At 36.7% G+C, this 14,293-nt stretch overlaps 1 protein-coding gene across 14 annotated transcripts in view; it reads left to right on the top strand.

Annotated features, from left to right (window-relative positions):
* The window catches only part of Rfx3 (regulatory factor X, 3 (influences HLA class II expression)), a 252,949-nt gene that overhangs the window by 82,389 nt on the left and 156,267 nt on the right, over positions 1-14,293 (top strand). For 4 of the 14 annotated variants that reach the window (NM_001166414.2, XM_006526784.4, XM_011247169.3 and 1 more), the window contains one exon: positions 9,015-9,073. The exons of the other annotated variants lie outside the window; for them this stretch is intronic. Coding sequence is in view for 1 of the 4 variants with exons in the window: in XM_017318087.2 (XP_017173576.1) it covers positions 9,015-9,073 (59 nt within the window). In the remaining 3 variants the exon portion in view is untranslated. The remainder of the gene's footprint in view (positions 1-9,014; positions 9,074-14,293) is intronic. 14 annotated transcript variants of the gene reach the window in all.

Here is a 14,293-nt window from a genome sequence, read left to right as displayed (position 1 = left end):
CACTTGTTGCTCTTGCAGAGGACCTGGTTTGTGTTACCAACACCCACATAGAGGCTACAAATCTGTAATTCATTTCCTGAGGGTACAGTACATCTTGCCTCTGTTGGTACTTTATGGCTGTGGTGAATGGATGCACATGTAGGTAAATCACCTGTATACATAAAATCAAAGAATGAGCTCTGAAGTAATGAATGATAAATATAGCATGCTTTGGAGAAGATTCGTTGCTTAGAGAGACAGCTACACATTCACTGAGGAAGTAGATGGGTAGAGGGTAAGGTTATCTGTTTTGTTCACTTCCTTCTAGGCAGGCAAAATCGTGTTTAAAGTTGAAGTAGTGAGGGGTATGTCTTAATTTTGGAAAGCAGAATGTATAAATGCCTTGATGTCTAACAAGCATGGTGTACTTGTACAAGTAAAAGATGATCATTGTGGGTGAACATAGAAGAGTCACTTGAATGAATTTGTCCTAAGAGTGATTTATCAAGCTCTAAGATGTAGTGTTTGTACTGTTTTTAAATACCAAGTGTGTGATTTAATTGGGTAACATTTAGAAGAAAACCTACGATGTTACAGGTACTGTTAGTTTCAGTAAGCTTATTACTAGGTATTACTAGGATGGACATATGAATGATAAGCACATAAAGGTAACATTGTAATGACATAAGAAAGAGCTTAGCATTGCATTCAAAACGTTTCCCTTGTTTATTTTGTGTTCATTACAGAAATATTTATTTAGCACTTTATTATCAATTAGACAGTTTTAATCATCATAGCTATCAAATAGATAGGAGCCCTCTTCATGTAGGCTTTACCAAATTTCTGCTAACCCAAAATTCTCTGTTGAGGTTCAACTTTAAAAAAAAAGTTTTGTTAAATTGTTTGTATGCATGTGTTTCTTTGGGGGATAAGTGCACATGTACACTATTGCCTGTAGAGGGTAGAAGAGGATATCAGATACCCTGAAGCTCAAGTTATAGGTGCTTGTGAGCTGTCCTCCAGGATCTGTAAGAATAGCATGTCTTCTTGATCTCTTAACCATTTCTTTAGCTCTTTTACTTTTAGTCATGTGGAAGAGTCGTGGAATCTTAGAATCTTAGACCCCACCTGGTTCTACTGAATCAGAATCTCTGTTAAGAACAGCGTGCGATTCGTGTGGATTGTGTAGATTGAGACGCAGTAGTCTAGAGTAGAAGAGATTGGGACTGCATGTATATATATATGCAGCATATGCATGCTTTGTGCCCTTGGAAACCAGAGAGGCCATCAGATGTCCTAGAACTGGATTTGGAGTTGGTTCTGAGCCAGTATGTAGGTGTTGGGAAAAGAACTCAGATCTTCGGAAAAAGCAGTAAGTGCTCTTAACTGCTGAGATATCTGTCCAGCCCTGTTGGAAGCAGTATTTAGTCCCCTATCTGATTTAGGATTGGTAAAGATCCTTTCCCAAACAGTTGGTGTCCTTTTTTCTTATTGACAGCGTGAGAAACTGTGCAATTTTATGAGGTCCCATTTGCCAATTCTAGATCTTACAGCACAAGCCATTGCTGTTCTGTTCAGGAATTTTTCCCCTGTGCCCATATCTTCGAGGCTTTTCCCTACTTTCTTCTCTATGAGTTCCAGTGTCTCTGGTTTTATGTGGAGTTCCTTGATCCACTTGGACTTGAGCTTTGTACAAGGAGATAAGAATGGATCAATTTGCATTCTTCTACATGATAACCGCCAGTTGTGCTTTTTTCCATTGGAGTTTTTAGCTCCCTCAATCAAGTGACCATAGCTGTGTGGATTCATTTCTGGGTCTTCAATTCTATTCCATTGATCTACCTGCGTGTCCCTGTACCAGTACCATGCAATTTTTATCACAATTACTCTGTAGTACAGCTTGAGGTCAGGCATAGTGATTCCACTAGAGGTTCTGTTATTGTTGAGAATAATTTCTGCTACCCTAGGTTTTTTGTTATTCCAGATGAATTTGCAAATTGCCCTTTCTAACTCAGTGAAGAATTGAGTTGGAATTTTGATGGGGATTGCATTGAATCTGTAGATTGCTTTCAGCAAGATAGCCATTTCGACTATGTTAATCCTGCCAATCCATGAGCATGGGAGATCTTTCCACCTTCTGAGATTTTCTTCGATTTCTTTCTTCAGAGACTTGAAGTTCTCATGATACAGATCTTTCACTTCCTTAGTTAGAGTCACACCAAGGTATTTTATATTATTTTTGACTATTGTGAAGGGTGTTGTTTCCCTAATTTGTTTCTCAGCCTGTTTATTCTTTGTGTAAAGAATGGCCACTGATTTGTTTGAGTTAATTTTATATCCAGCTACTTCATTGAAGCTGTTTATCAGGTTTAGGAGTTCCCTGGTGGAATTTTTAGGGTCACTTATATATACTATCATAGCATCTGCAAGTAGTGATATTTTGACTTCTTCCTTTCCAATTTGTATCCCCTTGATCTCCTTTTGTTGTCGAATTGTTCTGGCTAGGACTTCAAGTTCTATATTGAACTCAAGAAGATGGACTACAGAAAATCAAATAACCCTATTAAAAAATGGGGTACAGAACTAAACAAGGAATTCTCAACTGAATGGCTGAGAAGCACCTGAAAAAATGTTCAACATCCTTAATCATCAGGGAAATGCAAATCAAAACAGCCCTGAGATTCCACCTCACACCAGTCAGAATGTCTAAGATCAAAAATTCAGGTGACAGCAGATGCTGGTGAGGATGTGGAGAAAGAGGAACACTCCTCCATTGTTGGTGGGATTGCAAGCTGGTACAACCACTCTGGAAATCAGTCTGGCAGTTCCTCAGAAAATTGGACATAGTACTACTGGAGGATCCTGCAGTACCTCTTCTGGGCATCTACCCAGAAGATGTTCTGACTTGTAATAAGGACACATGCTCCACTATGTTCATAGCAACCTTATTTATAATAGCCAGAAGCTGGAAAGAACCCAGATGTCCCTAAGCAGAGGAATGGATACAGAAAATGTGGTACATTTACATAGTGGGGTACAATTCAGCTATTAAAAGCAATGAATTCATGAAGTTCTTAGGCAAATGGATCAGGAGTATATCATCCTGAGTGAGGTAACCCAATCACAAAAGAACTCACATGATATGCACTCACTGTTAAGTGGATATTAACCCAGAAACTTAGACTACCCAAGATACAGTTTGCAAAACACATAAAACTCAAGAAGAAGGAAGACCAAAATGTGGATACTTCGTTCCTTCTTAGAATGGGGAACAAAATACCCATGGAAGGAGTTACAGAGAGAAAGTTCTGAGCTGAGATGGAAGAAAGGATCATCCAGAGACTGCCCCACCCGGGGATCCATTCCATATATAACCACCAAACCCAGACACTATTGCATATGCCAGGAAGAATTAGCTGACAGGACCCTTATATAGCTATCTCTTGAGAGGCTATGCCAGTGCCTGGCAAATACAGAAGTGGATGCTCACAGTCATCTATTGGATGGAACACAGGGCCCCTAAAGAAGGAGCTAGAGAAAGTACCCAAGGAGCTAAAGGTGTTGGCAACCCGATAGGAGGATCAACAATATGAACTAACCAGTACCCCACAGAACTGTGTCTCTAGGTGCATATGTAGCAGAAGATGGCCTAGTAGACCATCAATGGGAGGAGAGGCCCTTGGTCTTGTGAAGATCATATGCCCCAGTACAGGGGAACGCCAGGACCAGGAAGCAGGAGTGGGTGGGTTGGGGAGCAGGTTGGGGTGGGGGGTGGGGGAAAGGTACAGGGGACTTTTGGGATAGCATTTGAAATGTAAATGAAAATATCTAATAAAAAATGAAAAAAAGAAACAATATTTAAAATTTATTTTGTAAAAATAAAGTTTGCTAGCTCAGGATGTGGCTCAGTGGAAACATACATGGTTAGTAATCCTGAGGCCTTGTGTTTGACCCCTAGCACCTAAAAATACTTAAAAAGAGAAAAAAGCATATATATGCTAATGTGGATGTCTGTATTTTTAAGGTTACACACACACACATTGTTTAAAGACTGATATGTAGTAGCCATGTTTTTTCTCATCCATCTGTTATCCATACTCATTTGTTTACAACTTATGTGCAGTTGCTTTCATACCAAATGTGAATTATTTGCCTCAGACCTTTGTGGGCCCACAAAACCCAAGACATTTAGTATTTGAGCCTTTACTGTGTTATTGTGCTGCCCCCTATAGATAATAAACAGGTGCCCTGGCATGCATGATAGGACTAGACACAAACTCATTGGTTATGAGCAGCTTTAAGGGTTAGTCAGTGTTTGAATTGAAACACTGACTGTCATCTGTTTTGTAGACTGTAGTCTTTTTTTTTTTTTCCTTGTTTTTTTGAGACAGGGTTTCTCTGTATAGCCCTGGCTGTCGTGAAACTCACTTTGTAGACCAGGCTGGCCTCGAACTCAGAAATCCGCCTGCCTCTGCCTCCCGAGTGCTGGGATTAAAGGCGTGCGACACCAGGCCCGGCTCCTGTAGACTGTAATCTTAAAATAGTGATTTAACCCAGTGTTATCTTGTAGTCCATAATCCAAGTGAAAACTAAACATCTAAAAGAACAAATCAAAATTCATGACTGATACAAGTACGAAAATGGAGATCAGGCCTATGACATTTTAGAATATTATGATCAGCCGGGTGTGCTGGCGCACACCTTTAGTCCCAGCACTCAGCAGGCAGAGGCAGGAGGATTTCTGAGTTGAAGGCCAACCTGGTCTACACAGTGAGTTCCAGGACAGCCAGGGCTATACAGAGAAACCCTGTCTCGGAAAACAACAAAACAAGCAAACAAAAAAGAATATTATGATCATCATAATGAAATAAAAAATGGAAATAGTATACATTTACCTTTTTGTTTTTATAGTAAGAGTCTCACTATGTTTTCTAGTCCGGTGACATGAAACTCATTAGTCAGGTGATCTTCCTGCCTCACCTTCGCAACTAACTGGCAGTAAATAACAGTCCCACTAAGTGCCACCTGTCACATTGAAACAATTTATTTTATTTAAAAAATTGCCAAGTTCTGTCTGGAGAGATGGCTCAGAGGTTAAGAGCATAGACTGCTCTTCCAGAGGTCCTGAGTTCAATTTCCCACAACCATCTATAATGGGATCCGATGCATGCCCTCTTTGTGTTGAAAGACAGTAAATAAATAAATAAATAAATAAATAAATCTTTTAAAAGAAGTTTGCCAAGTTCTTCTCAGAAAAAAATCATTATTTAATGGTGATTGTCTTTTGTAAATTGTAGTGGCGTATCTACTTACTTTATGTGTATCTGAGGAGACTAAACTTAGGCAGAGACATTTGCCAATGAGAATATGACCAGCCGTGGAGCTGACTGACTTCATTTTATAGAAGCCTGTGGATGACGTTATAGTAGGTTAGTTTTTCTCCATCCTTGCACCATTCCAAGCTTATATAACATTACATTTTTATGTGATTAAACATACTGTTGACTTAATGTTTTTTGAAAGAAGAAAAAAGCTCATTTAAAACACTATTTCTGTTACTAAGAAGCGTGGTGGCTTGAAGCTAAGAAATCTTTTTAAAAGAAACTTTGATAAGTAATTAAGAGAACTCAGAAAGATTGTAAATCTAAAATCTAACTCAGCTAAGGTTGGAGATTTTCATGGGTTTTCAAGAGTGATTATATCTTCCCTCTGCATGTGCCTGTGGTTGGGAGCTATCACCTACACAGGAACTTGTGGCTTTATAGTCCTTCACCAGTCTGAGGACTCTGAGATAACAGGTTCCTTTCTGGAGTACAGAAAGCAGCAGTAAAGCAGATGAGTTGCAGCTGCGATTATACAGCCACGATGTCTGCTTACCTAGAGCACTGCTTGCCTTGCTCTGTATTTTCCAATTGTTGGCTCACACAAGTACTTTGACAGTGACTGAAGTTTCTGTAAATACAAAAACTGTGTGTTTGTGTGTATGTGTAGAGGAAGCATTGGGGTGGATTGTTGTCTTGGAGGAAGCCTGTAGGAAAGAATACCTACCTAATCCAGTAGGAAGTACCTGGAGTTAGGTATAGTGAAAGATTGAAGTAGCAACTCTGAGCACACTTATCAATTGTATCTTCCTGTACAGACTACAAACACATAATTAGGGTTTAAGGCTGATGCTGTGTTATTACCACCAGATGTTAAATGTTTGATTTTCAATTATTCTTCATGCCTTAGGATAATCCAAAAGGTATTTTGGACCCTTAAGACAACTATGATCCTAGATCTCAGAGCTAAATTGGCCCTTAGTATGTCTAAGCATTTGTGTTAGTCTATTTAATATCTGTTGGTTGAGAAATCAATGCGCAGCAAATATCTGCTTTTGTGAGATTATCAACTTTATGAAAATGGTTTTTAAAAATATAAAAGTACTTAGTTATCTTTACAGTAATTTCTTATATAAACCACTCATGTTTCCCTCGAGAGAGAGTTGAATGTTTCTGTAAAGTTTAAATATACGAATAAAGTCATTTATATTTAACTAGAGAGTAAATCAATGCTAGAATTGGCAAGAAAGGAGAGTTCTGAGAACTTGAAGTATTCTGAATTGTCTATTTTTGTTTTGATGTGAATAAAAATAGGAAGATAGCATTCAGGAAGGAAGGATGTGAAGGCAGCTCGGTAGGCTTTAGTGATGTCTTGCTTGTGTTCAGTCAACACTGTCATACTGTAAGTTCTACTAAAGTCAGTTCTGTTCAATAAACATTTTTTGTCATCATGATTGTAATCTAACTCAATTATTTAAACTTTTAAGATATGGAGTTTATTTATTTAATTAGTTAGTTTTTATTTTATTTTTTCTTTTTAGCACTGGGTCTCAACATACAGCACAGGCTGGCCCAGGATCTGGACCTGCCCCTCTGCCATCTGAATGTTGGGATAAGGCATACAGTACCATTCCCAGAAAATTACACACACAAAATTTTTTAGCATTTTATATTTAACCCAAATTCAAAATATGCAAACTGGGCACACAGAAGAGAACTATGAGTTGAAATAACTAGGAGAAAGAATATTTAAGGTAATATAGAGAATAATTTCTGTTCCCGGTATTGGGTTCTAGGTGTTTAGCTGCTGATTTCACTGGTTGAGTCTAAAGGTCACTGCTTTCTAAAGGAACATAAATATAGTTTAAATCACCTACATTTACAAAACATAATATATGATTTAAAAATCTGTTCTAGAGATGTCAAAGAAAATGCAGCTTTTGCTAAAGAGAAAAGGTAAATAGAGATGGTATAGATGCTGATCCCCATGGAAAAGATTGTGTGTCGGCATCTGTGCAAACACTTACATATGAAAACAAGCACACAGTAGAATAATTATGATAATAATAAATGAACAGGTAAAAATCAATAGTATAAAAATGAAATAATTAAAACAAGTTGAAATTAACTAGAATGAGCAATAATCAAAAGGTATTGATTTACCACCTGTAGGATATTAAGAAAATGTTAATTTCACATATATCAAATGTGTTCAATTCTAAAGCACCCAGCTATAAGAGATTAAAGGAAAATGAGCAATAAATGATTCTGAACAGTCACATGTGATGGTTTTACACATGTATAATAATTGAAGTTATAGCAAGAGAGGAGCGTGAAGGGAATATAAGGGACTGAAGGTTGAGAATGTAACATTTAAAATCAGAAAATGTGAAGTTTTGGAAATTCTTCGTGGTAGAAATTGAGTATAATGTATCCTATGAATTGCTAAAATAGCTAATAATCATTCCAGTGATAATAATAATAATAATAATAATAATAATAATAATAAACATTTTGAGACAGGGTCTTACTATGTAGCCCCAGCTAGCCTAGAATTCATTCACTGTGTATAGCAGGCTGGCCTTGAACTCATAGAGAGTAGTGGAATTAAAGATAATGTGTCATCTTGCCCAGCTTGAAGTAGTAAGGGACTTTAAAAGTATCCAACTGCCATTCACAAAGGAGCTATCAACCTTTTCCGATTTATGTATTTAAAAATACTATGTCATAAAGTCTGCATGTGTGGGTCCATTTAAAAGTAATTTTATATTTCAGATAATAAGCATGCAGGCCCATTAAATGAACTACACAAAGCAATATAGATTTAAAGTTGACTGCTTTATCATCATGTTTTTATTTTGTTTGTTTTTGATAGGAGAAATATCATTTTTGCCTATCACAAAAGAAAACTTTTAGAAAGTTTTCTTGCCGGGCGTGGTGGCGCATGCCTTTAATCCCAGCACTTGGGAGGCAGAGGCAGGTGGATTTCTGAGTCCGAGGCCAGCCTGGTCTACAAAGCGAGTTCCAGGACAGCCAGGACTACACAGAGAAACCCTGTCTCGAAAAACCAAAAAAAAAAAAAAAAAAAACCAAACAAAAAAAACCCAGTTTTCTTTTGGAAACATACTGTTAGTTTATAATAGCCATATTATCAGTTATAATTTATTATTGTTGTTGAGGCAAGGTTGTCTTCTAGGCTGAATTAAAATGTTTGGTGGTCCTCTTGCCTCTGTCATCCAGATGTTAAGAGAACAGGCATGGGCCCCTGTTTGTGACTAAGGCTTTTACTTTATAAAATAAGCCTTAAAGTCTGATGACTAGATATAATTTTATTGTTAAGTTAACCTAAATATATTTTGTAAAAAAAGCGTGTGGTAAATTCAGTTTAACCTCATATATAAGTGTGTGTGTGTATATGTGTGCATTTGAAGCTCTGCCAACTATAGATGGGAAATGAATTGCAAAGTATAAAAACTGCTTCTGCTTTCTGTTTCTGCCTCAGTTGATGGAACTTTCAGTTATGTATTAGAATTTCTGCGTTGTTGCTATTTCTCACCCTTACCAATATTTGAGAAGATTGTTGTGCTAAGTAATTTCCAGGGACACATCTTTGTATATTTATTTTTTCTCTTAATGATTTTTTTAAAAATGAAATTGAAGTGATTTTGCACCTGAAGTTCACCAAAGACAGCCTCCTGTTTCTTTTTTATTCAGAGATTTTTATCAGAGGAATGTAGACTGGAATCTGCAATGGTTCTCAAAATCCCAAAGTGGTAAGTGAGACCAATTAAGTCTTTTCTTACCAATATTTAGTTGTAATTTTTCTCTGTAGTTCTTTACTGAAGTATTTGAAATGACAAGTGACATCAATTCTAGTGCTTACACATCTGATAACTTTAGAGTCTGGCTATTAGAAGCTCTGTGTTTGTGTTCCTAATGGTTTGGATTTATTTGGTCCCTGGAATCAGGTTCCAGGAGAGAAGGAAGTGGGTGGGCAGGAGGCTCTCCGCATGACACTGTCCACATTGCCTCTTCGTTTTGGAGCTAAACAAACCACATCTCTAAATTGATGTGTGGCCCTAGTTGATCTTGTTAGACTGACAGTAAAGGGGGCATTTCCTGTTTTCATCCTATCAGTTTAAGAATTAGAACTCAGATTTATGCTTAGTTTTATAATCCAAGTGAAATGCTTTGGAGACTGGTATATAAAATAGTAAATGTTTAAAAGAGTGAGTCCTAATTTAAGCCTAATGAAAAAATGAAGATTAGACCTGTGAAATTTAAGAATGTGACAGTGTAATGCATTATTTATTTATTTACAGTATTTCATTGAATTTAGGGCTGATATTGACAAAATAGATGGTAAGAATCAAAAATACTTACGAGTTTGAGAAATCCTCATAAGAATTATTTAGGGTTGTGAACCCAGATCATTGGGAAAGGACTTGCTTAGAGTGTCCTGCGTTAGCATACAACACATACATACACACACATACAAAAAAAGACATGAAAAATAAAGGTGTTATAGAGCTCAAAATCAATTTTCAAGTTGACATTTTAGGATTATAGTACATTTTTTTGTGGATGAAGTTTTTGTTGTATGAATAAAAAATGATTTGAAAATATTTGAAAATTTTTCTGAGGTGAATCTTGCTAATAAGTAGCTCTAGGTGCATTAGTATTTATGATTTACATCAAGCTATCCTTGAACTCAGGGTGGTTGTCTTCTCTCAAGCACCAGAGTTCTGGGATTGTAAGCATGTGCCACCATGCGTGTCCTATTAAAAAGCAATAATTTTAGACGAGATATGTTTATTTACACACACACACACACACACACACACACACACACACATATATAAAATCATGGAATACACATTGAGTTTATTCTAATGTAAATTTACAAAAAAGCTTCAGCGTTAAAACTGACTTTGTGGTATCTATATGAATGATCTTAAAGGAGATGACTTAGCAAAATAACTCACGAATTTTATCCAGTAGCAAAATACATAACTTAAAAAGTGACTGATAGTGTGCCTTTGGGAATGGTCCAGCAACTTAGACTTTGTTTTAACATGCTGATATATAATTCATTCTAATGTTCCTGGTATGATTTATTTGACAAATTATTTCCATATTTATATTGCTAGAAGAGGAGGTATCTGTCTCTGTATACTCAACAAATACCTTAATATATATTCTGATTAAATTAGTGTAGATAATATTTTAACCTCAGATCTGTTGTGTCTGGATTGTGTGATCCCAGAAGACAAAGATGAAGTTAATTTCTTTGCAGCCCTTTAAATCTCAATTGAAAGTCATTGTCTTTGAGAAATGTAAAAACTAAATGTTAAGGCAGACGATTTCTGTATATCACATGTGGTACCATCCTTACCATTCTTCTGTAGCTTTTAATTTCTGCCAGAAGTCCTTCTTTCATCTCATATTCCTACCTGGCCTGTGCAACAATGAGAAAGCCCAGTTGTCCATGGTGACCATTGGAAGCACACAGCTTGCTCTATTTTTCTTTCTCAGTAGTTTTCTTTTGTTGTTAGATACAACTGAAATTATATTAGAAATTATATTAGATAGTAAAGCCAGCCCTTGTGGTATACATTTGCAAATACCAAGAATTTAAAATAGAGGCAGAAAGATCAGGAGTTCTGGTCTACCTTTGGTGTCATAAATGATTTGAGACCAGCCTAGGCTATAAGCAACCTTTTTTAAAAATCACAAAGGAAAAACAAAACAAAGAAAAATAAGCACTATAAATTATATTTTACTTTCCAGCAAGGTAGAATTTTATGATTAAGTTGTAAATGATAATTTTAAATGTTATTTAACACCTCTATTAGCTATTAATATGACCCAGCGAGCCCTTCCCCACTCTAATAATCAAGGCAGAGTCCTATCAATTTTTAAATCAACTTTAGTACCATTAGTGGACATATTACCCATAATCTCTTTTTTCTATGGTAGACTGTTAATTGTAGCTGTGTTCCCCAAGTCCTGCCTGGGTTATTTCTGCTTTATTGCCTGTCCTCAGGGGCCATTTCACTTGGCATGTGCTCCTGGCCCATCACATCTAATGGAAACCTCCCGTTCTCTCTGTTTTCTTTCCCCTTCTCTCTCCTCCTTCCTTCTCTTTTTCTGTTGTGTTCCTTACCTCTAACCCCCAGCTCTGTAACAAAAACCCTGCCTACCTCTCTTTTCCCCAGTAATTGACCGTAGCCACTTTTCTTTAACCAATAGCTTTAAATAGGGGAGCAAGGTATACACAACGGAAAGTGGTAGACATGAGATTTCTCTCATCTGCGGGACAACCATTTCTTAGGATACAAAATTTAGCATTTGAATACATAACAGCACCAGACTAAACCCCAACATTAGGTAGTTAATACTACCCAAGAATTTTATTTTGGTTATGTTTGTTTTAACAGCAATATGTCTTAATTAGCATGTATTTATAAAATACTGATATACAGGAAAATACAGCTATGAAATTAATTCGAGACTATATATTTTACATTGTGTATTTCACAGGCACATACAATATAATGTAGGGGACTTTTAAAGGACATTGATCCCATTTTCTTAACATATTCTCTAGCATGGTAAGACAAATTTAGCATGACAGTATAGTGCTTTGCTAGGAAGCTTGTTCCCCTCTGAGAGACAGTAAAAGTTCAAGACATGTGACTCATTATTTAGTACATGCTCTGATTAGAATGATTTCTGTCTCTTGTATATTTAGAATGTTCTGTGCATTTATAACTTCTACCCAGTAGAAGCTTATTTTTTCCCTTAGAAGCTAGCTTTCAGATGTGCAGAGACAGTTATGCATGTCTCTATTTCATGCTCTTGTTACTGGTCCAAACAGCACCTTTCTTTCACATATGAATGAATTACCAGATTCCACAGTTCACTTGGCCATTTTAGTTTGCACACAAACTTAGAAGGTTCATAGATGTTGCTAGCTACCATGCCTTAGTATGAACTGAATAGTACAGTGTACTATAGATATACTATACTTGGTTCAAAATAGAAATATTTATAAAATAAATTTATTATATAATATTGGAAAATTTAATTCTTAGTATTAATAAAATTTTACAATGTGACTCTTTTGATGAATTTGTGTTATTAAAGAGATTTACTAGATATGTGCAATATTTTGCTTTAACAAGTTTTCTTGGAAAGTAATTTGACATTTAGACAGTTTCGATTAAAAGAGAAAGGGTTATAACTGAAAAAATTGATGTTCCAGTAAATATACACATTTTACAGAAGTATGTGTGTGTTTTCTAAGTAAGGATATTTCTCTCCTTTTTCCCCCTTTGCTCTTATGGTTTTTAGTTTTGCTTTCTTACTGTTAAAAAAAGTTTTATGCATTTAATGTGGAATTTATAGGTTCATTACAAAAAATGCATTAGAGTCTTATTTCTAAATTGTACTATTCTTTATTTACATTGCTCTCTATTTTACTTCCATTAAGTAATAAACTGGTTTTTTGCCACTGTATTAATTATTAATGCTCAATTTGGAAGAAAATTTATTGCTAAAATGTTAACACCAATGATAAAAAACTAAAAGTTGCATTTTTTTCTGAGTACTCAGGTGACCCTAAAGTCTCTTCTCTATACAGATGTGCTTTCACGCTGAGGTTGCTGCACTTACAGCAGGCACTGCCTCTGGGTTTGATCTGGTAGAGTCTTTTCTGCAATTACTGTCCTATCTCCAGCCCCGAGGCTTCCCCAGCTGGCTGGATTTGGAACAGCAGCTTCAGAAATGCCATTCTCATCCATTCCAGTTTTTATTAACTTTTTACTAAAACTGTTTATTTTCTAAAAATACTCTAGAGCACTCTCAAGAAGAAAAACAGTCAAATAAATAAATATTTTTTCTTACTGATTTGTTACACACATTGGCTTTCTTACCTTTAGACTGTTAGTTACTGGTTGTGGACTTGAAAACAAAAATAGAATTGCCTTGGAGTCATGTTCTGAGCTAAATCTGCAACTCCTAACGTTCCTCGCAAGTGATCCATTAGACCCTCCACTGTAGAGATGCAGATAAACCCCAGGGTGAACTAAGACTCAGGGCCATTGCCCAAACAGCCTGTTTTGCCCTGCTCTCTGAGCCTAGGATTCAAATACAGTCCTGTCCGTGATAAAAGATCACTGTTGACCTTCTGTGGAGTGACTGTAATGCAGTCTGCCCTAGAGCTTACTTACTGCGCAAGCCAAGAATATGTAACAGCGATTTGATTTCATGACGATAGCATTATTTTCAGATAAGAAACATTTTTGTTCATGTGGCATACAAGAATCTATAACATTATAGTTTTCCTGTTTTAAAATTAATAATTTGAATTTGTATATTTTTAGAGAATTTTTAAAATTAGATATTTTCCTCATTTACATTTCAAATGCTTTCACCTTTCCTAGTTTCCTCTCTGAAAGTCCCCTATACCCTCCCCCCCTGTTCCCCAACCCACCCACTCCTGCTTCCTGGCCCTGGCATTCCCCTGTACTGGAGCAAAGAATCTTCGTAAGACCAAGGGCCTCTCCTCCCATTGATAACCGACTAGGCCATCCTCTGCTACATATGCAGTAAGAGCCATGAGTCCCACCATGTGTTTTCTTTGATTGGTGGTTTAGTCCCAAGGAGCTCTAGGGGTACTGGTTAGTTCATATTGTTGTTCCTCCTATAGGGTTGCAGACCCCTTCAGCTCCTTGGGTCCTTTCTCTAGCTCCTTCACTGGGGACCCTGTGCTCCTTCCAATAGGTGATGGATTTGTATTGTTGAGACCGACTCCCATGTAGCCAGGCTGGGGTTCATTAGGTAGCTGAGCATGAGCTCGTGCTCCTGGTTCCCCTTCCTTCTCTTCCCAAATGGGAGCACTACACATGTTGCCAATAGTTTTGGCTTTTCCTGGATTTTAATGTCTGTAGCGTTCAGGTTATGACTATGCCCCTAAAGTTTATGCAAAA

The sequence above is a fragment of the Mus musculus genome, chromosome 19 (assembly GCF_000001635.26).
Source record: "Mus musculus strain C57BL/6J chromosome 19, GRCm38.p6 C57BL/6J".
Taxonomy (NCBI): Eukaryota; Metazoa; Chordata; class Mammalia; order Rodentia; family Muridae; genus Mus; species Mus musculus.
This window is presented reverse-complemented; position numbering and strand designations above follow the sequence as displayed.